At 39.4% G+C, this 26734-nt stretch overlaps 1 protein-coding gene across 3 annotated transcripts; it reads left to right on the forward strand.

The window, feature by feature from the left end:
• The first annotated feature begins 618 nt into the window (after positions 1-618).
• On the forward strand, positions 619-26698 carry Znf268 (zinc finger protein 268). Of its 3 annotated transcripts, none has more exons than XM_057765822.1 (5): positions 619-685; positions 12480-12554; positions 16735-16861; positions 17056-17116; positions 26024-26698. In XM_057765822.1, the coding sequence occupies exons 1-5, from the start codon at positions 683-685 to the stop codon at positions 26133-26135; spliced, it is 378 nt and encodes a 125-aa protein (XP_057621805.1). In that variant the 5' UTR covers positions 619-682; the 3' UTR covers positions 26136-26698. The 3 variants fall into 3 exon arrangements, with proteins under 3 accessions (XP_057621805.1, XP_057621804.1, XP_057621806.1); XM_057765821.1 differs by lacking the exon at positions 26024-26698 and adding an exon at positions 18317-20160; XM_057765823.1 differs by lacking the exon at positions 26024-26698 and adding an exon at positions 17261-18141.
• Positions 26699-26734: the final 36 nt, after the last annotated feature.

The following is a 26734-nucleotide window of genomic DNA, read 5'->3' on the forward strand; positions in this document are numbered from 1 at the left end:
TGAAGCCACACCCCAGTTCACTGCTGCTGGCAGCCATTGGAATTCATTCTCAGATCCTGCAGCCTCTTCAGGGCACAGACCATTTCTTTTAGAAATCCCTTCCCCACCACCCACATATGTCAGATCAATAAATACTAACCAGCAGAAGTTCAAAAGCAGCTTCTCAAATATTTGCTTGATTTTTTTTTTCTCGAGACAGGGTTTCTCTGTGTAGCATTGCTAACTGTCTGGTCTTGAACACACAGAGACCTGCTTGCCTTCTTTGTGGAGTTTTGGGATTTTAGGCTTGTGCCTCCAACAACCAGTTCATTTTCTTTTTTTAACGCGAGGTTCTTTAGTTTAATGTTAGTTAATTTTCTGAAATTGTATGCTTCCTTTTAAAACTGAACCCATTGATTTACATTAGCAAGAGACTTGCTGTTGAATTTGGCATAAATTTTCAGCCAATCTGGGACAGGTCTGTCTTTAGATTAGAAGCCAGTGCTTGACCACGGTGCTGAGTCCCTTCTGCTCACCTGGTCCCGTCACTCAGATCTCACCAGCCAATCAGAGCCTCCAAATGACTCTCCAGTCAGATGGGGGGTTCTTCCGGGGGCCGGACTTCCGTTCTGGTTCAGCTCCCTCACGACTGCGACTTGGGCTCTGTTGTGGGCGGAGAGCCTGTCAGCTCAGCAGCTGCACCATGGTGAGTTAGGGGTTGCCGTACACAGATGGGAGGAGTGGCTGGGCTTGGCGAGGGAGGGGCCGCTGTCCCTAAACAAGGTGGAGTGGCCGCTAAGGATCCTGCCCGGTGTGGTGGCCGCATGGGAGCCAGCGGACAGACAGAGAGTTTAGCGTCTTCCTGCCTCAGTAGTCCTAACCTTGCAGCCCTCTCCTAGCAGCCTCTGAATCCCTTCACTGCCCGGGCTGTGTCTGCACAGAGCAGAGCGTCGGGAGCCGCAGATGGTGGTGTCTGTCGTGTTTATATCGTCGCATGTGGAGAGAGAGGACCACATTCGCCAAACGCGGAGACTCCTGGTGTCTCCTGGGTCTTCAGAAGTTCTGCACTTTTAATTAACATTTAGGTTTGGGATCCGTCTGTAGTTAATTTCCTGCAGCTTGTAAACGGTTTCTCCTGTGTAGAGTAGCGCTCCGCTACTAAACTGTGGTGTAGACGAGTATAGTTGATAATAGAATTAATGGTATAAGGATTTATCGGTACTTAGGAGACATAAAGTCACACAAAGTGGAATTTAAGTGAAGGAGGGCTGCATCCCAAATTTCCAAAGATAGCATGCACACCATCCCTGTTAGAAATTAGTATCATGAGATGCAAATGTTTGTTCAGCAGGATTAATCAGCCATTAAGGTACATTCCTATAACAAATGAGACAACCATGATTTACAACCAGCCAGAAGACCCACTTCCCATCAAAGGCCTCTGACCTGCTGCTCGGGGCCTTTAAGGTGTCACAACCTTGTGTGCCAGGAGAATATAACAATTCTAGAATAGATGGATTTTTCAGCTCTTAGGAAAGCAATTGTGACTCCGTGTCCCCTGTGCTGATTGAGGTGGACTTGAATCCTGTCTGTAGGTCCACAGGGCATTGCCCTTGCTATCCTCCTGGCTAAAGATTACAAGTATGCTGCACCACCGAGCTCTAAAATTGCCAGTTGAGTCATACACTGGGACTGTCCATTGCAGTAACAATAAAAGGATTTGCATGTGGAGCATGGCTTCTCCCTTCAGACCAGAAAAGTAGGAACCGTGTACTGTGTACATTGGAGGGGGTAAACACACTGGACAATAGGTAGATCTTAGACTGAAGTTTAAGGCTGTGGGCTGCAGGGGTGTCCATTACAAAGAAGGGGCACAATGAATGACTGTGTAATTTCCCATCATACATTAATTCCCTCCTTGTGAATGAAGACATTGATGGGTGTACAGTTTAGGGAGCAGAGCTTGAACTCCTAAGTATTTAGTTTCTAATTAGTAAACTCTCCCATGCAGATATGTCCAATCCTGGTTGACACAGTGCAGTCAGCTCAGATGTTTGCAACACAGGCCATTGGCTGTAACTCCATGTGTCAGCTTACAGCACTCAGCAGCTAACATTTTACATGGCACAAATTATTAATAGCATTCTCCCTACCAGGGAAGTGCCTACTCTGTTTCAAAGTCAGTATAACTGAGTATTCAGTTATTTTTTATCATTTTAAGAAGTCAATTATTGGGGCTGGAGAGATGGCTCAGGGGTTAAGAGCATTGCCTGCTCTTCCAGAGGTCCTGAGTTCAATTCCCAGCAACCACATGGTGGCTCACAACCATCTGTAATGAAATCTGATGTCCTCTTCTGGCCTGCAGGCAGACACACAGACAGAGTATTGTATACATAATAAAATAAATAAATATTAAAAATAAGTCAATTATTGGTTATCATTTCTTAGATTTAATTTTCTCCAAGGCATGACTGCTATAATCTGTTTCTATTTTCCAATGTTTCCCAGTTTTGAATTCCATTCATTTTTTAAGTGCTGTTTATTTATTCATCTATTTATTTATAGCAGTTTATAGCTGTGATTCTCAACCTGGTGGACCATGACTCCTTTGGGGGATCAAATGAACCTATCACAGCACTGGCCTAAGATCATTAGAAAGTATGAATATTTAGATTATAATTCATAACAGTAGCAAAAATATAGTTATTAAGTAGCATGAAAATAATTTTATAGGTGGGGAGATCGCTACATCATGAGTAACTGTATTAAGGAGGCACAGCACTAGGAAGATTGAGAACAACTGGTTTAGATTAATGTCTTCTGTAGCTCAGGTTTGCATCCTACTGTGTAACTGAGAATTGCTGTGAACACCCAATCCTGCCTCTGCTACCTAGTGCTGGAAAGACAGTCCTGCAAGTCCTACCAGGCTGGACCTTGACTGGTCTGTGTGATCAGTGAATGAGTATCCTCCAATTTCTGTAGATTTCATTGTGAATTTAAGAGTGAAGTGGGGCCCGTGTAAGAATGGAGTTACTGACCAACTGTAAAGCCAATGTAGTCACAACAGACAAAGGATGGGCAAGAAGGAGGGTAAAAGCTTTCCTGCTGTGACGGTAGTTGACATTAGCTGTGAGTAGTGAGGTGATCAATTTTAGATGCTCCATAAATGTCCTGTCTGGCCATTTCATGGGTCCACAGACCACACACAGGACCCATTGCCTTAGAGGAGGAACAGGAAGTGCTCTGGGAAAATGGGAGATTTTATTAAACTACAAATTTCCCACATTAGAGTCTTGTCTGACTATAGTGTGTAAGGACAAACCTGGAGGATGTTTGCTTTCTGAGACATTCAATCTCTGCTTACCCAGTAGGGTAACTGCTAATGTCTTGAAGCCCAGTTGGGTGGTCCCAGAGGGACTCTGGTTGGCAATTAGGAGCACCAGAGGTAGTTTACAGGTTCTTTCCAGGATTCTCTTGTTCTGCTGTACAGAGCTGTAAGGAGAACCAGAAGCCATGTCGTGGTGAATGTAGGAGTGACTGTCCTCAGACCAGGAAGAGCAGGTTAGCTGAGCTGTCAGAGCTGCTTGGACAGGGATGAACCATGAACCAGACAGGTTCTATTGTTCTTTGTGGTGACCTGTGTAGTGGCCCTTGGCCTCTGAGCTTTTTTGAGAGTGGGGGAGACTATGAGCTTGTAATATTGTTGCCTCACACTATGTAATTGAGAATTACTTTGAAAACCTATTCCTGTCTCTGCTGCCCAGTGCTAGGTAGAAAGTCCTTCAACTTCTTCAGGACTGAGCCTTGACTGGTCAGTGGGAAGGAAAAATAAAGCAGCTAATGAGTGACCTCCAGTGTCTCAGACTTTCAGTGTACATAGATGAAGAGGGTGAGTACATAGGTCAGGCTTGAAGCTGGTAGATTCACAGTGCAGAAAGGGAGAGACAGGACAGTGGCTGAGAACATTCCTACATCAACAGTAGTTGAGATTAGCAATGCAGAACCAGGTAATCAATTTTAGGTGCTCCACCAATGTCCTGATGGTCATTTCTTCATGTCCACAGACCCGGCAATCAAGAATCTGGATAAAGAACTAAACTTATCTTGAAACCAAATTGCTATAGTTACAATAGTTCAACGAAAATAGCTCTGAGTAAAATGTGGCCCTGCTGCCTAACAGGAATGTTATTTTACTGGTTTTAGATATATATCCTGAGATAAAAGGTTTAAGAAATCTTTGATGTACTCTAATATAAATCCCTTGTTCATGAAGCACATGACCATAAATCCTGTTTCAACTTTTCAAAATAATTTTTTGAGATTATAACTATATCATATCCACATTCTCTTTCCTGTCCCCAAGCCTTACCATGACCTTTATTATCTTCTAATTCATGGTCCATTTGTCTTTAACAACAGTTGTGAATGTGACCTGTGTTTGGCCGCAGGATTTCCCAGGTATGATGCGATGGGTTGGCTGCACTGCACATTGAGTGTGTAATGGAATGTGCAAACAAAGGACCCTGTGCTTTGGATGAGGATAACTGTATGCTTTAGAAAAGTGGATGAATGTGTACTAAAATACAAACTTTCTGGACTAAGGCCTTGTCTGCTGGGCTGGGAGGGCAGAGCAGGAAGTACTATGCTGTCTGAGTCATTTGATATCTGAACACCCATTAGGGGAGATGATAATATTCTGAGGCCCAGCAGGGTGGCCTTAGCCAATGAGGGACTCTGGAAATCTTAGCAAGCAGAAATAATAGTGGCAGGTAGCTCACAGGTTCTTCCCAGGATTCTTCTCTACTTTTGTTGTAATGAGTTGTAAGGAAGTTCACAAGCTGTGCCATAGTGAGTGTAGGGTGTTCAGAGAAGGTCTGTTGATCTGTCATTTCTGCTGGGATTTGGATGGACCATGAGCCAGGCTCTGGTTCTGTTGCTCTATGATTTGGGCAGTGTTCCTTGTCCTCTGAGCCTCCCAGTGTGTGGATTTCCTGGGGAGAGGGAGACTCTGCAGCCCTGGCATGGTAGGATATTATGCTTGTTATCTCACTGTCCAGTGTACACACAGAGTCATGCTTTTGATCTACAATTGGAAGACAGATTTGAAAACTGATAATCTGGTTTCTAGAAGTTCTGAATATTGCAGTTTACTTTCAAGTTTGTCTTATGTTTCAAGGAGTTTAAAAGCTTTTAGAACTACAGTGATGTTGATTTAGCAATGCATGATTAAAATGTTTCTAACTTTCTGCTACCACCAGCTGCAATGGTGTGATTCATTGATGTTTAGTTCCAGGGGACAAAGGGAGTTTCTAAGGTGCAGAGGTTTGTTAAGTGTGTATGGTGTTGGGCAGGTAGAATGAGCAGAATCTATATCTTGTGCTATAATCCATGTGACAGGAAGTAGAAATTATTCTATGTTGTTTTGGGATTGGGCACCAGTGGGGCTGGGTTCACCTGAAAGCATGAGGAGGTCTAAGGGGCTGCAGAGCCATAGCTGATGGAGGAGGGTCATCTGTCTATGTGTTACTTTCATTGGTTAATAAAGAAACTGCCTTGGCCCTTTGATAGGACAAAAAATTAGGTAGGCGGAACAAACAGAGCTGAATGCTGGGCGGAAGAAGGCAGTGAGGCAGACACCATAGTCCTCCTCTCCAAGATGGATGCAGGTTAGGATCTTCCCGGTAAGCCACCACTTCATGGTGCTACACACATTAACAGAAATGGGTTAATCAAGATATGAGAGTTAGCCAAAAAGAGGCTGAAACTAATGGACCAGGCAGTGTTTAAAAGAATACAATTTGTGTGTTGTTATTTCGGGTATAAAGCTAGCCGTGCAGGAGTCAGGTGGGAATGCAGCCCGCCGCTCCATCTACACATAGCAGTAGATCATCTCTTTGCAGAGAGGGATCTAGAGCATGGGGTCTCTCTGGAAGAAATACTAGTTCTGGAGGGTCAGAAACCAACAGTTTAAGGGTCACTTTGAGTTAATTTTGTGAAAATTGTGAAGTCTTTAATTTCTATACACATAGAATCATAGGTATCTGGATAACATTGGTCAAGATCACACATTTCCTGAATAAGTTTCGTTTGGTCTTTTGATTAATAGCCGACTCTATTTTCTGCCTTGGTTCTTGGCTTTTTCTCTCCATTCTCTTTATTCTTTCCCAAATATCATACACATTCTTGATTGATGAACTTTGCGGTAATTTTTCCCCCAAGATAGAGTTTCTCTGTAGCTTTGGAGCATGTCCTGGAACTCGCTCTGTAGACCAGCTGGCTTCAGACCCACAGAGATCCTCCTGTCTCTGCCTCCTAGTGCTAGGATTAAAGGTGTGTGCCACCACCACCATCCAGAAAGAAGTCATATTATGTCAATCTGTGTACTATTTTTTCATAACCCCATTGATTACTCTGTGTGCTTTCAATAAGAATGTAGTTTTGTAATCAGCTTTTCTGTTATAAATTGTTGGGAATTGTCATTGTTCTGTATTTATTTATGTGCAAATTTAACATACACATCATCTTAACATTGATGCATCATGTTTCCAATGATCATTTATTTACTTCTTTATTTATTTAGGTTTTATTGCTCTTGTTGTTAATCTATGAGAGACTTTTGGTTTATTGGATAAAAGGTATTATGGATGTTGACAGGTGGCTCAGCACGTATTCATTTTGCAGGTGACCTGAGTTCAGATACCTACACTCAAGTTGTGAGGCTCATAACTCTATCATTTCAGATTCAGGGCCTCTGAATCCCTCTTTTTTCTGTTACTTATATACATATGGAAGACATTCTCACTCTTGCATAAACATATGCAAAAAATAGCAATAAACTGACTTTCAAAAGTGCTTGTGACTTATAAGGCAATTAGAGTGAAACAAGTTGTTTGGCCTATTAGCTCAGGCTTCTTATTAACTAGCTCTTTCATCTTAACCCATGTCTATTAATCTCTCTATCACCATGAGGCATTAGCCTACTGATAAGGTTCTGGGGTGTCTTTCTGCTTTGGCAGCTACATGGCATCTCTTAGACTCTGCCTACTCTCTCTCTATTTCTCTTCCAGCCTGGCTATCTTCTGCCTTGCCATAGACCAAAGCAGCTTTATTCAGTAACCAATAAAAGCAACACTTGTACAGAAGGACATCATGCATCACTTTTCCTATAATCTATCCCAACTGCAGTTTCCCCTCCCTCCATTCCTTTCAGTCCTCTCTACTATGCCCTTCTCCACCAGATCCACTCAATCTTCATTTCCCTTCAGAATAGAGCAGATATCCCAGAGATATCAATAAAGCCATACATAGCAAATTGATATGATAGGCACATATCAAAGACTGCATGAATCAACCTAGTAGGAGGAAAAGGCTTCCAAGAGCAGGCAAAAGATTCAGAGACACCCCACTCCCACTGTCAGGAGTTGCACAGAAACACCAAGCTACACAATGGTAACATGTATGCAGAGGACCTCATGCAAACTCCTGCAGGCTCCATGATTACTATTTTGATCTCTGTGAGCTCCTATGAGCCCTACTTAGTTGATTCTGTGGCCTGCATTCTCCTGTGTCATTTTAGTTAGGAAAGATTTTGTCAATGAATTTTTTTGAAATTTCTATGCCTTTGGGGTGAGTTTCTTCTCCATTTCCTGTTATTCTTAGGATTGGTCTTTTCCTAGTGTTTCAAATTTTCTGGATGTTATATTTCAGGAAATTTTAGGTTTACCATTTTTTTGATCAATATATCTATTTCTTTTATCGTGCTTTTAAAGTCTGAAATTCTGTTTGATGTTTTGTATTCTTTTGGTGAAGCATGCCTCTGTAGGTCTCATTTGATTATTTAGATTTTCATTTTTATAATTTCTTCAGTTCACTTTTTTAATGGCTCCTATTTCTATTTTAAGGTCGTGAACAGATTCATTCATTTCTGCCAACTGTATCTTTGTTTATGTTTTGGCTTTCTTTAAGGGATTAATTAATTTTCTCCAATACTTCATTTGTCCTTTTTCTGCTTTCTTTAAGGGATTCACTTACTTCCTCTTTAAGGACTTCTGTTATCTCCATAAAGTTGGTTTTAATTTAATTGTGCTTCAACTGTGTTAGAATGTTCAGGGCTTGCAGTAGTAGGATGCCTGGAATCTGGTAGTGACTTATTGCTCTTGCTGTTGTTGATTGTGTTTTTCTGCTGGTGTCCAGGTATCTGGGTTTGACGTATTTGTGGGTCTAGGTACCAATTTCTCAGTTTGTCTTTGTTGCATGGGTGTTTTGTTCCTTGGTTTCTCTTTGCTCTCTAGTTTTCTGCTTTATGTGGCCTGAACAGGGGCTCTCATCCCAAGTTAGACCTGGAAATCTTACAGATGGTGTGGCCTTTGCTCCAGGAGGGAGTGTCTACCCATGCTTGGGAGAGGGTAGGGAACTTGGGGATAGTGTTGAGGGGGACTGAGAGAATGAGGAAGGTCAGTTGGAAGGTGGCCTACATAGACTTCTTGCAGATAGTGTGTGGGTCTCCACCCAAGTTTTAGGCTACAACACAGACAAAAGGAGGGAAGTGGGATTGGGGATAGTGTTGTGGGATTATTAAAAGAATGAAGGAGGTACATAGACAAGAAACCTGTGTGAATTTCTGATGACTGGCATAGGTTCTGGTCCAGCAGAGAGTCTTCACCTCAGTTTTCCTACCTGTTTTTTTGGCTGATGTGGTCTGCACTTGAGCAGAGGCTATGCATCTGATATAGGGGTGGGTACATGGTTTTGGGGCATAGCAGCTGTAGGGTTGCTAGAGGATTGTGTCTGTGGGAATGTAGGGAGTGTGGAAATTTTATGGGCTTGTGGTCTGCCTATCTGTTCTTCTGACTGGTGTGACATACACATGAGTCTGCCTAAGTTGGGAGCTGTAACACAGTCATATTCCTAATTTTTATGAATGGGAATATGTCCTGTGCCATTATATGTTGTAAATATTTATTTTTTTTACAACATGTGACAGTCAGGAGATTGTCTTAAGTGTCAGAAGAGACTTTGGACATTTGCGATGTTTGGGCTGCTACAGAGTATAAGGATCATTGAACTTAGACTAAATATATTTCTAGTATCTATTCTTATCTCATACTATATATCCTGATTGAATTCCTCCTTTACTCATTCCAGTCCCTCCCCCACCAAATCCCCATTGTCCCAGATTCACCGCTTCTTTTTCCCTTCAAAAAAGAGCAGACCTCCCAGGTATATCAACCAAATAAGTCATACCAAGGTGCAATAGGACTAGGCACAAACTCTTCAAGGCTAGGCAATGTAATGCAATAGAAGGAAAAGGATCCTAAGAACAGACAAAAAAGTCAGATACACCATGACTCCTACAGTTAGGAGATTTCACAAACATCCCAAACTAAACAACCATAGCATGTATGCAGCCATGAAGACTCTGTGATTGCTACATCAGTTTCTTTGAGCCACTATATGCCCTACTTGGTTGCTTGTGTGGGCCATGTTCTCCTGGTTTCTTCAACCATTGAATGCTACAATACTCACACCCTCCTTCTACAAGATTCCTAGAGCTCAAGCTAATGTTTGGGTAGGGATCTCTGCATGGGATTCCATCAGTCCCACTCATTGTCTAAGCTGCTTTTGGTTAGAGGATTTAATCAGAAAAACATAAATATAAGTTAGAACAAAAAAATGGAAAACCAAAAGTAACATTGATGCTAGGTAGAACCTGAAATGATGTCTTTTGAAAGAGTATAGAAGATATCTAGACTTTAGGTGGCAAAATACATAGAAAGTAGTACACAGAACTAAATTGGCTGTTCTTGTAGGACCAGGAAGATGGAAATGTTAAGAGGAATGTCAGAAAGTAGAGATTGAGATTTAAGATTTCAGTTGGAAATGATAGACTCCATAACAGATTAAGTTAGAGGTCATTTGTGTGATTTTTTTTGCTCCAAAATCTTTCTTTTTCTGCCTGTGACCTGGAAATTTAGTAAAGCACAATTTAAAAATGATGGGCTAATTCCTTAAATGAAATATTAGATCAGTAGGAAGGTTATTCCTGATGATTCATTTAGGTCTGCAGTAAAGAGAAAACATTTGGGGCTGAAATAAATGAAAATGAAAAGATAGTTTCTGGTGGCAGCTGATTACTGAAACAAGTAGGGATTTTCAAGGAGTTTCTTACTATTATAGAGAAGGCCCTTGCCATGGAATGGAAGTCTAGCAAGGTGCTCCAAGAGTAAGACTCTATCCACATAAACCTTCTATTTATGTAATGAGTAAGCAAAGTGATTCCTAGTCCTAGCAAGCAACTTCTTACAAAATCTGCTACACGTGATCCAAGTGTGTTAGTGTCTGTCAACTAAGAAGTTAAACTTTTCAGGATCACTCATCATGTACTGGTCCTGGAAACAAGAAAGAATCACAATTCAAGGTAATGGGTTCTTAGTTTGTGATTACAACTCAGCACTGTTACTGGCATCCATGTTTGGCAGAGTCAGAAACCCAGCGACGAGATTGTGAGAGTTCATTTCATGAAGCTGTGAGGATGAAACCTATTGTTGTTGTTGTTGTTTTTAGTCTTTGCGGGCCTCTACCCAGCTCTCAAAAAATGACATACACTGGGGCTTTTTAATTTCTTATAAATTCCTGGTTTGAGGTTGTCTTATTTCTAGTCAACTTTTCTTAACTAATTGTCATATCTACCTTTTATCTCTGGGCTTTTATCTTTCTCTGTATACATTTTTTTACTTCTTACTCTATGGCTTGCTGTTTAGCTGAGTGGCTGGCCCATGCCTTCCTCTTCTTTTCTTGGTCATCCTTCCTTTTTCCCTCCAAGATTTCTCCTCCCATTTATTCTCTCTGCCTGCCAGCCCGTCTTATTCCTTCCTACCAAGCTATTGACTGTTCATTAGGCCGAGCAGGTATTTTACAGTGTTCTGTCTGCATGTGTGCCCTCAGGCCAGAAGAGGGCACCAGATCTCATTACAGATGGCTGTGAGCCACCATGTGGTTGCTGGGAATTGAACTCAGGGCCTCTGGAAGAGCAGCCAGGGCTCTTAACCTCTGAGCCATCTTTCCAGCCCCCCGAGCAGGTATTTTAGACCAGCCCAGTATCAGAGCTTCACAGAATTAAACAAATGCAACATAAAAGAATGCAACACATATTTGCATCATTGAAACAGTTGTTTCACAACATAAATAAATATAACACATCTTACAATAATATTCCACAACAACAAGAGTTGTATTTTGATACAGCCTAGGTTGCATTTTGATACCACAAAATATTGAGATTTTTAAACTAAAAGACACCTTTTATGGAGAACTAACTGAATATAGGGAGTGGAAGTAACTAAAGAGAGAGATGTATGAGAAGATGCAGGGATAGGGCCATCTTTGCCCTTTGAAACTGAAGCCCTGTGCATCTGAGACAGAGCTACAGGATTTGATGTTTGTCCTGCTATGCTTCAGTCTTGCTTGGTTCGATCTTCCCTCACTATGTCTCCATTTCTCTACTTTGTAGTGTGAATGGTATTCTGTACCATCGTATGTTGGAAAGATGTAACTTGTTTTCTGATTTTTACAAGATGTTACTTGCTGTGGGACAGTAGTCTTGTACCTTGTAAAGATTTGTCACTTGTATTGGTTTAATAAAATGCTGATTGACCAGTAACCAGGCAGGAAGGATAGGTGGGGTGACCAGTCCAGGAGAATTCTGGAAAGAGGAAAGGTTCAGTCTGCAGTTGTCACCCAGACACAGAGGAAACAAAGAGGAGAATGCCTCACTGATAAAAGGTACCAAGCCATGTGGCTAACACAGACAAGAATTATGTACTAATCTAAGATGTAAGAATTAGTTAATAAGAAGCCTGAGCTAATAGGCCAACCAGTTTATAATTAATGTAGACATCTGTGTGTTTCTTTGGGACCGAATGACTATGGAACTAGGCAGGACAGAAACCTCTGTCAATAAATCACTGTCAAGTGATTGTCTTGAACATCAGAAGAGACTTTGAACATTTGAACAGTGTAGGGCCTATTGCAGACTACGAGTATCATTGAAGTGACTAAATTAATTTTCTTCATGGTTGACCATGAGCATATAGTGACCCAGGTCAGGATGTAATTGATTGAATGAAAAACTTCCCAGATAGGAAGATGTATTTTAACATATGCCTCTTCTTGGAAACTTTCATTTGATTGCTTGTGAAACCATTAGTAGGAGGAGTTTTTCTGAATGAAATTTCTCATTGGGATGTGATATCATATAGTAAGAAGGGGTACTTGTTTGTTCCTAGCTTCTCAGTCCCGAAATAATCACACAGAAACTGTATTAATTAAATCATGGCTTGTCCCATTAGCTCTAGCTTCTTATTGGCTAACTCTTTTTTTTCTTTATTTTATTCTTTTTAAATTAAAATTTCCGCCTCCTCCCCGTTTCCCATTTCCCTCCCCTCCTCCCACACCTCCCCCACCCCCTCCCCCTCTCCCCACTCCTCTCCCCCTCCCTCTAGGTACTGAAGAGCAGTCCAAATTTCCTGCCCTGCGGGAAGTCCAAGGTCCTCCCACTTCTATCTAGGTCCAGGAAGGTGAGCATCTAAACAGGCTAGGCTCCCACAAAGCCAGTTCATGTATTAGGATTGAATATTGGCTAAGTCTTACATTTTAATTTAACCCATTTCTATTAATCTGTGTATCACTACATGGCTGTGGCTTACCGGGTAAAGTTCCTGGCATCTGTCTCTGGAGGGGCTACCTAACCTCTCTCTGTCTCAGCCTTCTTCCTCACAGCATTCAGTTTAGTTTTCCCCCACCTACCTAAGTTCTGCCCTTAGCTCTGCTATAGGCCCAAAGCAGTTTTTTTTATTAGACAATGATAATCACAGCATACAGAGGGGAATCACACATCACCTTCCCTTTTCTCTTTAAATGGAAAGGAAGGTTTCAATTTTAACATAGTAAAATTACAAATAACAAAACAGGTATGGTGCAAGAATTACAGTTACAATATTTATATCTACTTTATCTTTTATCATAACTAGAGAAAACTATAACTATAAATTCTTCAACTCCATCAAAGACTCCAGAAGGATATACTATTACCTAAGTAATCAGGAAGTATATTGTAAGTAACTTCCAAAACTCTAGAAATGACAGAGACATCTCATTGCCCAGACAGTCACCCAAAGTTCTTGTGTGTTGTTGGGACATCCAGTCCTCAGCCCACAGACCCATAATATATGGCAGACTTTTCCATAAAGCAGGAAATTTGAAGACCTGTTCTGCCTTGCAATGTAAAAGTCCATCAGTTGCTGTCTTCTGTGCCCTGCAGAATGTCTGGCAGACTCTTTCATGAATCAGGAACCCCGAAGAATCATCTCACCTTTAGGCAAGTTCAGCAGTCATTTCTCTGTGGGTCCTGCATGTCTAGTTCATCAAACAGTCCAGGCAAGAGCAGTTTCTTGTCCAAATGGCTAACAAACTCCATAAGGAGCCTCTTTGATATCCATCATCCTCTCAAAGTAGATTGGTGCCACCAGGAGCAGATGTGTTTCATTGTCCTGAAAAGTCTTAAGCTCTTAAAACATTTTAAATGCCATATTCTGGAAGATTTGAAAAATCGCTATTTATCCGAAATACAACTCTGTACATCTAGAAAATCTAACTAACGTGAATACAAACTTGACTATTACTATTATAGATGACTCTCTATTTACATATAATTTAATTATGCATACATTTTTAAATGAGTTGCACAAATACAATACCTTAATCAAGAGGAGAAATACCTAAAATGCAATTGACCTTAAATTTGTATCAACAAACCAAGATCCATACCAATGTAAATCTCTATAGCATATCCCCCTTTAAATGTAAATAAACATTCATGAACAGTATTTGGGAATATGGGTATAGTTCTCTCCAAACTGCTTCCTGATTTTTATTTGATGAAGTAATTTTTGGGGACATTCACAGTGACCTTTAGGATGGCCTTGAGTCATCAAGCCACATTAGTCTGGAAGCATACCACAGGTTCTCATCCTCTGTGGAAACTAAAAAAGAACCTCTTTTCCAAAGCAACAAATCCTTATACCCAAATTCTGAAGATATGATACTTTTAAAGCATATATGTTGATTTCTTAGCTCCTTTACAGTCAAAAAATGCAAAGAAAACACAATAATAGACATAATCCAGACACTCTGTATATAGTACATCTTTACGTGGCTTATTTGTTTTTATTCTATTACTTTTCGATATTTTATTATCTTTACTCCTTTAATTTATGACTGTCTGTACTGTCTCTTTAAAGACTTTATTTCATTTTTTATAAACCATTTACTTCTTTTTATAACTCTCTATATTATTTTTCTTTTCTCTCCCAGTTCTATGTACATTTTTTAAACACACTGTGTCTCATTTAGAGGTCTTTTATGTATGAATCTGTCTTATTGTATATCTGTAATCCTTTACTGTTCAGGAGTGCATCTTAAAATGCTAAGCACTTCTTATGAACTTAAGCTGGGGTCATTGGTAGAGCAAATATGGCCTGCCTGCTTGATTCACACAGTCCAACATGGCAGAGACATATTTGCTGCCTCCGAGAGCCATGTACATTGCCCCATTTACAGGCACACAGGGGGTCTAAGTTGCCATTAGCAATCTTCTCACAGACCCCATAACTGGTCCTCCAGAAAGAGTCAGAGTTCGCACTGGCAGCACAGCCTCGAAAGCCGGCATTTCAAAATGGTGCAGCCTTTTTTCTGCTACCTCTAAATCAGGAAAACCTCTCTTAAAGGTGCCAAAGCATGGCACCAGTAAGCAAAGCCTATTTGGAGAAAGAAATGTGGCTAAACTTCATTTTTTTAGTGTCTAAAATTCCTTTCCAAACTCTCTAAGATTTTAAGTGGATTTTAGTTGGCCACGTGGGCACCAGTTTGTTGTGGGAATCTGCTTGTTAGTTCCCAGCTGCTCAGCCTGAAAATAACCACACAGAAACTGTATTAATTAAATCACCTCTTAGCCCATTAGCTCTAGCTTCTTATTGACTAACTCTTACATATTAATTTAATCAATTTCTATTAATCTGTGTATTGCTATGTGGCTGTGGCCTATGAGGGAAAGTTCTCAGCATCTGTCTCCTGCAGGGCTACATGACTTCTCTGACTCTGCCTTCTTCCTCCCAGCCAGCATTCAGTTTAGTTTTCCCAATCCACCTAAGAATTTCCTATAGCTCTGCTGTAGGCCCAAAAGCAGTTTCTTTATTAACCAATGATAATCACAGCATCCAGAAGGGAATCCCACAATATGAGTTTCTATAGCCTCAACCCATTTTCTGTTCTTTGTGGCTACTGTGTTGTGCTTGAAACTAGTCAGTCAGCTTTTCTTTTGATGTCATAACTTCCCCACCATCATAAACTCTATCACTAAATCAAATAAGAAATAGTAGAATTATCTGCTATTTGTTGCTAAGGTAGTTTGGTAGTCTACTGTTTATATTTTTGTTTGTTTGTTTTTGAAGACAAGGTTTGTCTCTGTAGCCCTAGCTTTCCTTAAAGTAGTTCTATATACCAGGCTGACTTCAAACTCAGAGAACCTCAGACTCTGACTCCCAAGTGCTGGGATTAAAGGTTGGCCAGCATTCCTGGCTTTTTTGTTTTTATATTGTTGTATCATGGGTTTGTTCATATCAAGCATATGCTGTTGTACTGAGCTTCACCCATATCTTGAACTTTAAAATTTTTCAGAGGGTATCATTATGTTTCCCAGGATGGCATGTATTCATGACATTAAAACTACCTGTGCCTTCTGAGTCATTGGATTGCAGGTGCATAACCTTCCTGCCTGTTTGGTTTGTATTGAATTTTTATTTTAAAAAGAGTATTTTACCTGTATGCATGGATATGCACCATGTGAGAACCTGGTCCTTACATTGATCAAAAGATGGTAGAAACCTTGAACTTGGAATAATTCATAGTTATGATCCCCCATGTAAGTCATTGGTACACAAGACCAGGAGGACTCTTTACTGTTGAGCCATCTTTCCTGCTCTGTGTTGATTATTTGTAATCAGCATATTAATTGCTATTGTTTTCGTTGGTCCATTTGTAACTTTTTAAACACACAGTGCCTTTTAGTCAAATCTTATTTATGTTGCAGTTTAAATTGGGGCACTTCAGATTTCTGGTAGATGAATAAAGAGTTGAAATGAATGCATAACTGTTTGTGGAAACTTCAGCAAAAACCTATGAGTTATTTCTAACTATCATGTTTGATTGATATTTTTGCATGTGAAACAGGTAATTAACATGTATTTCTGGCTGCTGTAGAAGTGAGTGCATGGACTAGGCTGATATTCAACTCAGAGGCAGATAGATATACATGCCTCTGCCTTCTGAGTACAAGGATTAGAGGCATGATTCAATGCATTCAGCTTTTTCATCTTATTTTTCTTTCCTGTAGTTAGAAATTAATCATTCATACAATTTCTCTTATCTATACTCTGTACTGTTGATCTGTTTATGTATCTTTCATTGTTGGATAGTAGGCATTTCTCTTGCAAGGTGATATCAGATTCAAAGGGTTTAGAAATGACAGAGGTGAACCTCCTATTCAGTTTGCTTCTAAAGTGACTTGTTGATTAAATTATGATGTCTATGTCATGGAATAAGTATAGGGAGCACCAGAATTATATGACTATACTGTCAAAGAAGTATATATATTGTTGTCAATTCATGCTTTCTGTTGTACACATGTATGGGATATTTTAGAATGCAGTGACCTATGATGACGTGCATGTTGACTTCACTTGGGAAGAATGGACTTTGCTGAATCCTTCCCAGAAGAGTCTCTACAAAGATGTGATGGTGGAGACCTACATAAACCTCACTACTATAGGTAAGACTGAATTATCTTTCATGTTTCAAATAAGGGGACAAGTGTTCATTGGTTAATGATGCTCTTTTGAATATGATTGAAAAAGAAGAATGGGTAAAGAAATCAGGCATGGTTTTAAGGTTTGCTTCAAATGGTAACTAAATTTTTTATAATTTTAAATATATAACATATATTTTTCTGGCACTATATTTTAGGATACATTTGGGAAGACCATAATATTGAAGAACATTGTCAAAGCTCTAGAAGACATGAAAGGTAATTTTCACGTATAAACTGATACAAATGTACCTCTGAAGAATTTGTAATGTATCCTATATGTTTTAAACCAAAGCAACAATGTAAATAAAAACTGTATTTATGGTTATTAAATTCTCACAAAATCATATACCTTAATTTCAGATAGGTGAACTGCATTTGCAAGTCATTCTTTTAAGAAAGAAGTCAAGGAAATGATGCCTTAACCTATATTTCCATTTAAATCATAATACAATGAGAGCTATTCTGTAAAATTGTCAATGTACTTATTTCATATTATAAAAGATATACATGTTGAAAAGGTGATAAGTATATCTGTAAATCTCTTTATTACACTAATAATCCATAGAAAAGGTAGTTTAACACATATACTTCTGATTGTGTTTAGTGAGAGGGCAGTTAGAGTCACAAATCAAGGGGCAGCTATTGTGGAGAGGCCTTAATCCATATACCACAAGTCTATGAGGACAGAAAGTCAAACTGTGAACTCAGTGTAGAAGTCTTATATTTGTTATTCTTCCTTTACTAAGTATATCATATGTTCCTCTGGATACAAGCCACATCATAGGGATGTGAAGAAATATAACATACCTCTCTCTCAGAACAAATAGAAGATATGTAGCAGTCCCCATGTTGAGTATACTTGTTGAATTTGATGTACAGGCATACAAGTCATGGTTTTCTAGTCTCATTGTTAATATATCAACAAGCTCACATTTCAGAAAAGCACCATGAGTACTAGGACTGTGTAAAAACTTCTGTTTGTCCTAGTACACTTAGCAAATGTAATTTCACTCACAGTATAGGAAACATTGTGAATGCAATAAGAGTAGTAAAGCTCTGAGTTTTTTCAGTTCTCTTCAAATACATGAAAATTCTCATACAGAAAAAAAGATTCTGGAAATGTGAACCATGTCATAAAGGCTGTTATCAGTTATCCTCAGAGATGAGAAGCAAGCCTTAATGAAGGGGAAAAACAAGATTATAAACATGGCAGTAAAACCTTAACATATAATTCCTCTTTAAAATAGGACTAAATTGTAAAATTAATTTATACAGATAATAATAATCAACAATGTATTAAATGTAGCAATGCTTTCACATGTACCATTATTATTGAAGGCATGAAAAAAGTCAAACTAGAAAGAAAACATCTGTATATACTCAATGTGTTAAACCCTTTGCATGTCATCTTCACAGGCATGAAAAAACACACACTAGATTGAAACCCTATGAAGAAAATGAGTGTGGTAAAGCCTTTTCACATCACAGTCATCTTCAAATGCATAAAAGATCATACACTGGAGAGAAACCCTATGAATGTAATCAATGTTCTAAAACCTATGCACGTCACCGTACTCTTCAAATGCATAAAAGAACACATACTGGAAAGAAGCCATATGAATGTAATCAGTGTGGTAAAGCCTTTGCACTTCCCAGTACTTTTCAAATGCATAAAAGAACACATACTGGAGAGAAGCCCTATGAATGTAATCAGTGTGGTAAAGCCTTTGCGTTTCCCAGTATTCTTCAAAAACATAAAAGATTACATACTGGAGATAAGCCCTATGAATGTAATCAGTGTGGTAAAGCCTTTGTGTGTCAGAGTAATCTCCAAATGCACGAAAGAACCCATACTGGAGAGAAACCCTATGAATGTAATCAGTGTGGTAAAGCCTTCGCACGGCACATTTATCTTCAAAATCATGAACGAACCCATACTGGAGAGAAACCCTATGAATGTAATCAGTGTGGTAAAGCCTTCGCACGGCAAGGCCATCTTCAAACTCATGAAAGAACCCATACTGGAGAGAAACCCTATGAATGTAATCAGTGTGGTAAAGCCTTTGCATGTCTCAGTACTCTCCGAAAGCATAAAAGAACCCATACTGGAGAGAAACCCTATGAATGTAATCAGTGTGGTAAAGCCTTTGCACAGCACATTCATCTACAAAGTCATGAAAGAACCCATACTGGAGAGAAACCCTATGAATGTCATCAGTGTGGTAAAGCCTTTGTGTGTAACAGTTATCTCCGAATGCATGAAAGAACCCATACTGGAGAGAAGCCCTATGAATGTAATCAGTGTGGTAAAGCCTTTGTATGTCACAGTAGTCTCCAAACACATGAAAAAACCCATACTGGTGAGAAACCCTATAAATGTAATCGGTGTGGTAAAGCTTTTGCACGGCAAGGCCACCTTCAAACTCATGAAAGAACCCATACTGGAGAGAAACCCTATGAATGTAATCAGTGTGGTAAAGCCTTTGCATATCCAAGTAGTCTCCAAAAACATAAAAGAACCCATACTGGGGAGAAACCCTTTGAATGTAATCAGTGTGGTAAAGCCTTTGCACAGTACTGTCATCTACAAAGTCATAAAAGAAGCCATATTGGAGAGAAACCGTATGAATGTAATCAGTGTGGTAAAGCCTTTGCTGATCAAAGTAGTCTCCAAAGACATAAAAGAACCCATACCGGAGAGAAACCCTATGAATGTAATCAGTGTGGTAAAGCTTTTGCATATCACAGTACTCTCCGAAAGCATAAAACAACCCATACTGGAGAGAAACCCTATGAATGTAATCAGTGTGGTGAAGGCTTTGCACAGCACATTCATCTACAAAGTCATGAAAGCAGCCATACTGGAATTAAAACCCTATTAATGTAATAGGTTTGGTAAAGCCTTTGTATGTCACAGTAGTCTCCAAACATGTGAAAGAACACATACTGGAGAGAAACCCTATGAATAAAATCAATGTGGAAAAGCCTTTGTATGTATAGTAATCTCTGAAAACATAAAAGAACCCATATTGGAGAGAAACATTACGTATGTAATTAATTAGTGTGGTAAAGGTTTTGTTTATCATAGTCATCTTCGAAGACATGAACTAACACATGCTGGAGAGAAATCCTATGAATGTAATGAGTGTGGTAAAGCCTTTGCACTTCATAGTATTCTTCAAATGCATAAAGGATCATACACTGGAGATAAACTCTGTGAATGTTATCCGTGTAGTAAAGCATTTGCATGTATGAATACTGCAGAGAAAACCTATAAATGTATTCAGTGTGCTAAACTTTTGTACTTTATATTGGAGTAAAACTTTGTGTGCAACAATATGTTAAAATCTTTGTATATTACAATAGACATGGAAGGTTTCCCTTCTGTATGTTGTGAATGTATTTTGTTAACATTGTTTAATAAAGAAGCTGCTTTGAGCCTGTGGGCAGGGCAGAATAGAGCAAGGCCAGAATTCCAAGCAGAGATAGAGGAGAAAAGAAAGTGGAGTCAGACTCCATGTATCTGCTGAAGGAGACAGATGCCCTGGAACCTTACTAGTAAATCAAAAGTCTTGTGATAAAATACAAAATAATAGGAATGGGGTAGTAACAAGAATTCTGAGCTAATAGGCCAAGCAGTGTTAATTAATATAGTTTCTGTGTGATTTTTTTCTGGTCTGGGCAGCCAGCAATGAACAAGAATCTTCTGCCTACAACACAAGACTCTTTGTTCTGGAGAAATAAATTTGACAGTGTTAACAATCTTCAAGCATTATGATGTCTTTTTTATACTGCTTTTACTTATAAACTCATGGTTAAATGAATTTATGAAGCCCTATGTGTAGGGTAAATGGGCCAGCCAAAGAAACACATCCTGACCCTGAAACCAGAGCCAGTGAAATATATAATTTTGGAGCCAAAGTAATACATCCTGAATCTAAAACCAAGACAAAGAAACACACTTTGTTCCTGAATCCAGAGTCAATGAAAGAAACACCTGACCCTGAAACTGGACTCAAAAGGTTATAAGGGGCCAGTGAAAGAACACACTTTGGCCCTGAAACAAGAGCCAAAAATATTCTACCCTTGACCACCTGAGCATAAAACTAGCTAATCCCTAAGCTCCAGATCTACCAACACCTGAGCATGAAATCCAGCCAATCTCTGCATTGTTCAAGATCAGGGATTGACATCTAAACAATTCCCACCCTGAGAATCTCCCTGGGAAAACTTAGCTCCTAAGAGTTCCTATATAAGTTCTGTACATGTTCAGTTGGCATCTGCCTATTTCTGCCCTGACAGAGGCAGTCCCTCTCCTGGATTCTTCCCTTCCAAATAAATTTCTTGAATGAGTTTTGGGTGAAGACCTTTCACTGGAGTGATCAGAAACTTTGTAGTTGATTGGAACAGAGAAACTTTGGTCACCTCTGCTGGCAAACCCCCATAAAGGAGCAGAGCAGAAGTAGCAATGCTTCATCAGAGATTGCAACATTTCTGCAACAGTTTCCCTTCAACTCCAGTGAAGCAGAGAAGTAATTGGGCTGAAGATGAGGAAAAAATTGACATCTCTTTTAGGAAACTCCCTAGTCAGCTGGAACAGAGAAGCATTGGACACCTCTGTTAGGAAACCCCCTTAGGGAAGTGGAGCAGAACAGCAATGAATTTCTCTGCTTTGAAGCTGTCTTAGCAGAACGAAGCAGGGCCCAACCGTGAGGCTCTCTTTTGAAGAGGAGCAGCATTGCTACATCCTTTAGGAAGAACATCTCCCACTAGAACACAGCCTCGGATGTAGCCGGACTTCCCAAGAGTCAGTATATGTCAGGGACCAAGTGTACCACTTATCAGGGTAGGGGCATGGGGTTTAGAAAATAAGTAAAGAGAATGAAGACACAAGTGAAAATAATAAAACAGAAGCATAGGATAGTACCGGGAGGGAGTTCAAATAAAGACTGTAAATCTGCCTTATTTAATTTTTCATATAGGTTTTTTAAAAGATTTATTTATTGTGTACAGTATTCTGCCCACATGCATTCCTACAGGTCAGAAAAAGGCATCAGATCTCATTACAGATGGTTGTAAGCCACCATGTGGTTGCTGAGAATTGAACTCAGGACCTTTAGACTAGCAGGCAGTGCTCTTAATCACTGAGCCATCTCTCTAGCCCAATTTTTCATATACTTTTATACCCCAATACAACAGGGGGAAGAACAAAAGACTGCTTTAACATAATGCAAAAGACAACTAGAACAGTTACTTGCTTCAATACTTTGAGCCACCAAGTCCTTAATTATTGAGAAGAACATTCTGTTATTCAGGCAGTGAACCCTCCCTAGACCAAGTATCCTAAAGGCAGTCATTCCCTAGGTCAAATCTCTTAATTCAAAAGAAGTAGCAGAAGTATGTTTGAATTCTTTCACCTTTGCTCAAGGGGGAATGGATTTACCTGTATGGGCTCTCTTAAAGAACAAAACACACAACAACCAGACCTTAGGTCAGAGTGTGTAGCCACACCTGTTAACAATTTTGAGCAGCCTCAAACTCTGACCTTCAGATGAGGTAGAAATAGGCTCATGGTTTTGGGCCTCCACAAGGATACCTTATTCACCTCATAGTTGTAGGTATCCAGTACACTTTCCCTTCACAACTGTAGGTATTGCCTGACTTCTAACAATCAGGGTACCTTTTTCTTCAGAGCCCTAGGTATCAGGCTACCTTCCCTCCACAGCTTCAGTTATTGCCAGACTTCTCAACAGTCAGGATTCCTTTCTCCTTATAGCTGTAGGTGTCCAGTATACTTTCCCTTCGCAGCTGTAAGTATGTCCTGACATGACAATGAGGGTACCTTTCTCTTCAGAGCTATAAGTATTCAGGATACCTTTTCTCCACAGTTTCAAGTATAGCCTGACTATAACAGTCAGGGTAGCTTTCCTATCAGCTGTAGATATCCAGGATTTTAGTTGGAGCCTGCTCAGGCAGTTTCCGTAGCCATCTAGACCCAAATAGTCACACAGAAAATATATTAATTACAACACTGTTTGTCTTGTTAGGTCAAGATTCTTATTAACTAATTCTTACATCTTAAGTTAACCCATTTCTGTTAATCTCACCACAAAGTGGGTGGCTTATCAGTAAGGTTCTGTTCTGGCATCTTTCTGCTTCAACAACTTAGTTGCATCGCTTTTACTCCACCTACTCTCTCCATATATCTCTTCCAGCCTGACTATATTCTGCCCTGTTGTAGGCCAAAGCAACTTCTTTATTAACCAATGGCAATAAAACATGTTCACAGCATAAAGAGGGGAATCTGACATCACAGGATACCTTCCTTTCCGAATTGTAGGTATAACCTGACTTGACAATCAATGTTGTAGGGAGGTTGCTTGTTTGGTTCCCAGCCACCCAGCTTGCTTAGATATAAAATAACCACACAAATACTGTATTAATTAAATCACTACTCTGGCTTCTTATTGGCTAACTCTTACATATTAATTTAACCCATTTCTTTTAATATATGTATGGCCATGTGGCAGTGACTTTCTGGGTAAAAATCCCAACATCTGTTTCCGGTGGCTCCATGGCATCTCTCTTCCTCTGCCGTGCTTCCTCCTAGCATTCAGTTCAGTTTTCACTGCTTACTTAAGTTCGGCCCTATCAACAGGCCAAGGTAGTTTTTTATGCATTAATGGTAATTACAAAACGGGAGTTCCACATCAAATCTGGGTATCTTTCTCCACATAGCTGTAGATATCCAGACTACCTTCCTTTCATAGTTGTAGGTACAGCCTGACTTCTGACAGTCAGGATAACCTTCCCTCCAGGGCTGTAACTCTTGCACTATGAATTTAAACAATAATGTAACCCTTTTAGATTTATATTTCTATTCAATTAAATGGAATCCCTGATTCAGGGGTAAAACTTTATTGATTTGTATTAATTCCTTTTCTGTTGTCGTGATATAATGTCTAGGTCAACTTATAAAAATTAATTTGGCCTTTGGTTCCAGTGGGATACAGGATTGCCATGAAAGTGAGTGACACCACAGTAGGGCAGTGGTGGTAAATACTTTTAATCCCACACTCAGGAGGCAGAGGCAGGTGGGTCTCCGTGAGTTTGAGGCCAGCCTGGTCTACAAGAGCTAGTCCTAGGACAGACTTCAAAGCTACAGAGAAACACTTTCTCAAAAAAAAAAAAAAAAAAAGAATCATGGCTACGAGTGTCTAACTTGACAGCTAAAACAGGAAGCTAAGAACTCAAATCCTTAACCTACAGCATGAAGCAGAGAGTGTAAACTAGAAAAGCTTACTCCCAGTGACTTATTTCCTTCAGCAGGACAGCATTTCATAAGTCTTCCCAAATGATTCCATCAACTTAGGCTTGATTTTTCAGACTTCAAGCCTACCTGATTGCTTCATGATGCAGAAAAACTCTGTAAGCCATTAGGTGCCTTAACACTTGAATTATAGGAATGAATTCTTGTAAGAGAAAAACTTTCATGAGTGAAAATGTTTAAAGAGTTGTTTTAATTGTGATTATATGGTTTCAGTGTGTTTTTCTGTGGGTATGTGAATGTACATGCTGGTTTCTGATAATATTATATCCTAGGATTTTATAGCAAAAATTACAAGAGGTTGTCAAAAATCAGACCTTGGTCCTGGAAGTGAACATTTCTTTACTACCCAGCCATGTTTCTAGTGCTCTAAATATTTTAAAGCCTATTTGTTTCAATTCAAAGTCAGGAAATAGGGAGGAACTCACACAGAAGAAAACTCTATTCCTGAAAATGAGGTTTTTAAGACTTTAGACATCACAGTTGTCTTCAGCTTCAAGAAAAAAGTAATGTTTTATTTATTTTTCATCATAGCCTTGATGGAAATAAATTATTTACTGTGTTCACTGAAGACTGATAGTACAGATCACCGCATTGTAGTTTCTATTTTGATGTATTGATTTAGTCACTGGACCAAGGTCAGGATGGCCCACAGATGCTTCCCTTATCTACCCAATCATGCAGCCATTCTCCTGCCCTGGAATAGACCAATCACTGCTAGTAACCCTTTGAATAAGCCAATTCAATAAGTTGGAAAACAACCTACATGTCCCCCCCCCCCTTGTGTCTGTGACTTTTTTGCTTTAAAAAATGGACTGTAACAGCTATTGGAAGTCCTTCATATCCCAAACCTGAAGGGCCCTGTCATAACAGAATAAAAATCCTCTTGCTTTTTGCATCAATTGTGGTTATGTGAGTGGTGTCTGGAGCAACTCCTCCCTGATGTTTGGACTTCTAGTCCTACAGTACCTCCAGCATTATAGAAAAAGTGTTTCTGAGACAAACTTTTTATGTTGGATCAGGTAGCCTTGATCCCACGCCATTGCTCTCCAGAGCAATGACCTTGTACTTGTGATTAAATTATCTAAATTCTTAGATTAAAGAACTCAACCACCACTGAGCTCTAAAATTAAAATTTTGAGTCATGTAGTCAACTGTCCATTTCAGTAACAGGGAAAAGATTTGTATGTGGAACATGGCTTCCACCTTCAGACCAGAATAGGAGGTATAGTTTATTGCATACACTATAGGTAGGCAAATAGCTGCTAGTCACCATTATGAAATAGAGCCTGATTGTGACAGGATCAGTGATTTTGTAATTTCCCAACATGTATTAATTATGTCATGTGAATGAAGGCAGGATAGATTTTGGGTGTACAATTCAGGAAGGTTAGTTTGAGTCAATAAATATTGAATTTCTAACAAGGGAACTCTCCTATGCTTATATGTTCAATCCTGCCTGTCATGATTATATCCATTAGCTATAGCTGTGTGCTTCAGGTCACAGGTCTCAGGAACTGACATTGCACTTAGGGGCATGGTGAAGTAATACCTTTTTAATGTCAGTCTCTCTACCAAGGAATGTTTTTCTCTTTTTCAACTATGTGGTTTTTTAAATTATATTTATGTTTTTTAAAAAAAATAATTGCTATTTTCACTTTTTAAATTTTATTTACTTTAAATGCATCACTGTTCTAATCTATTTGTTTCTATTTCCTATTGTTTCCAGGTCATTAAGAATTTCTTTCCATTTTTCTCAAATGTTGTTGATTATCTATTTGTCTTCTCTAATCTAGGCTTATCTCACACTATGCAGCTGAGAATTGCTTTGAACACCTAATCCTGCTCCTGCTGCCCAGAAAACTAGTCCTGCAACTGTTTCAAGACTGGGCCTTATCTGCTCAATGAGAAGGAAAATAGATGAGTAAATGAGTGTCCTCCAACTTCTCTGGATTTTATTGTGAACTTGCAAATGAAGAGGGACCCTTGTAAAAATTGAGTTCACTGGCAAACTGTAAAGCAGGTATAGTCCCAGCACAGAAAGGGATGGGCAAGAAGGAGTATGAAAGTTTCCCCCCTTAGACCATAGCTCACATTAGAAATAAGTAGTGAGGTAATCAATTTTAGATGATTATTAAGTGTGCTGACTAGCCATTTCTTGCAAGGAGTCAAGAATCTGGATAAAGAACAGAATTATCATGAAACCAAATTACAATAGTTACACTAGTTTGACCAAAGTAGAACTGAATAAAATGATTTGGCCCTGCCTAAAAGAACTGTTATTTTACATATTTAAGATATATAGCCTGCGATAAAATGTGTGACTAATATTTTGTGCTCTCTAATATAAATCCCTAGTCTCTGGAGCACATTATCATAAAGCCTTTTTATGAATAATCTTTAGAATAATTTTGTGTATTATGATTACATCATTTCCATCATCTCTTTCTTGCCTATGTGATGGAGGAAGGTCATTGGTTAATAAAGAAACTGCCTTGGCCCATTTG

This window comes from Chionomys nivalis, chromosome 3, assembly GCF_950005125.1.
Source record: "Chionomys nivalis chromosome 3, mChiNiv1.1, whole genome shotgun sequence".
Lineage (NCBI taxonomy): Eukaryota > Metazoa > Chordata > Mammalia > Rodentia > Cricetidae > Chionomys > Chionomys nivalis.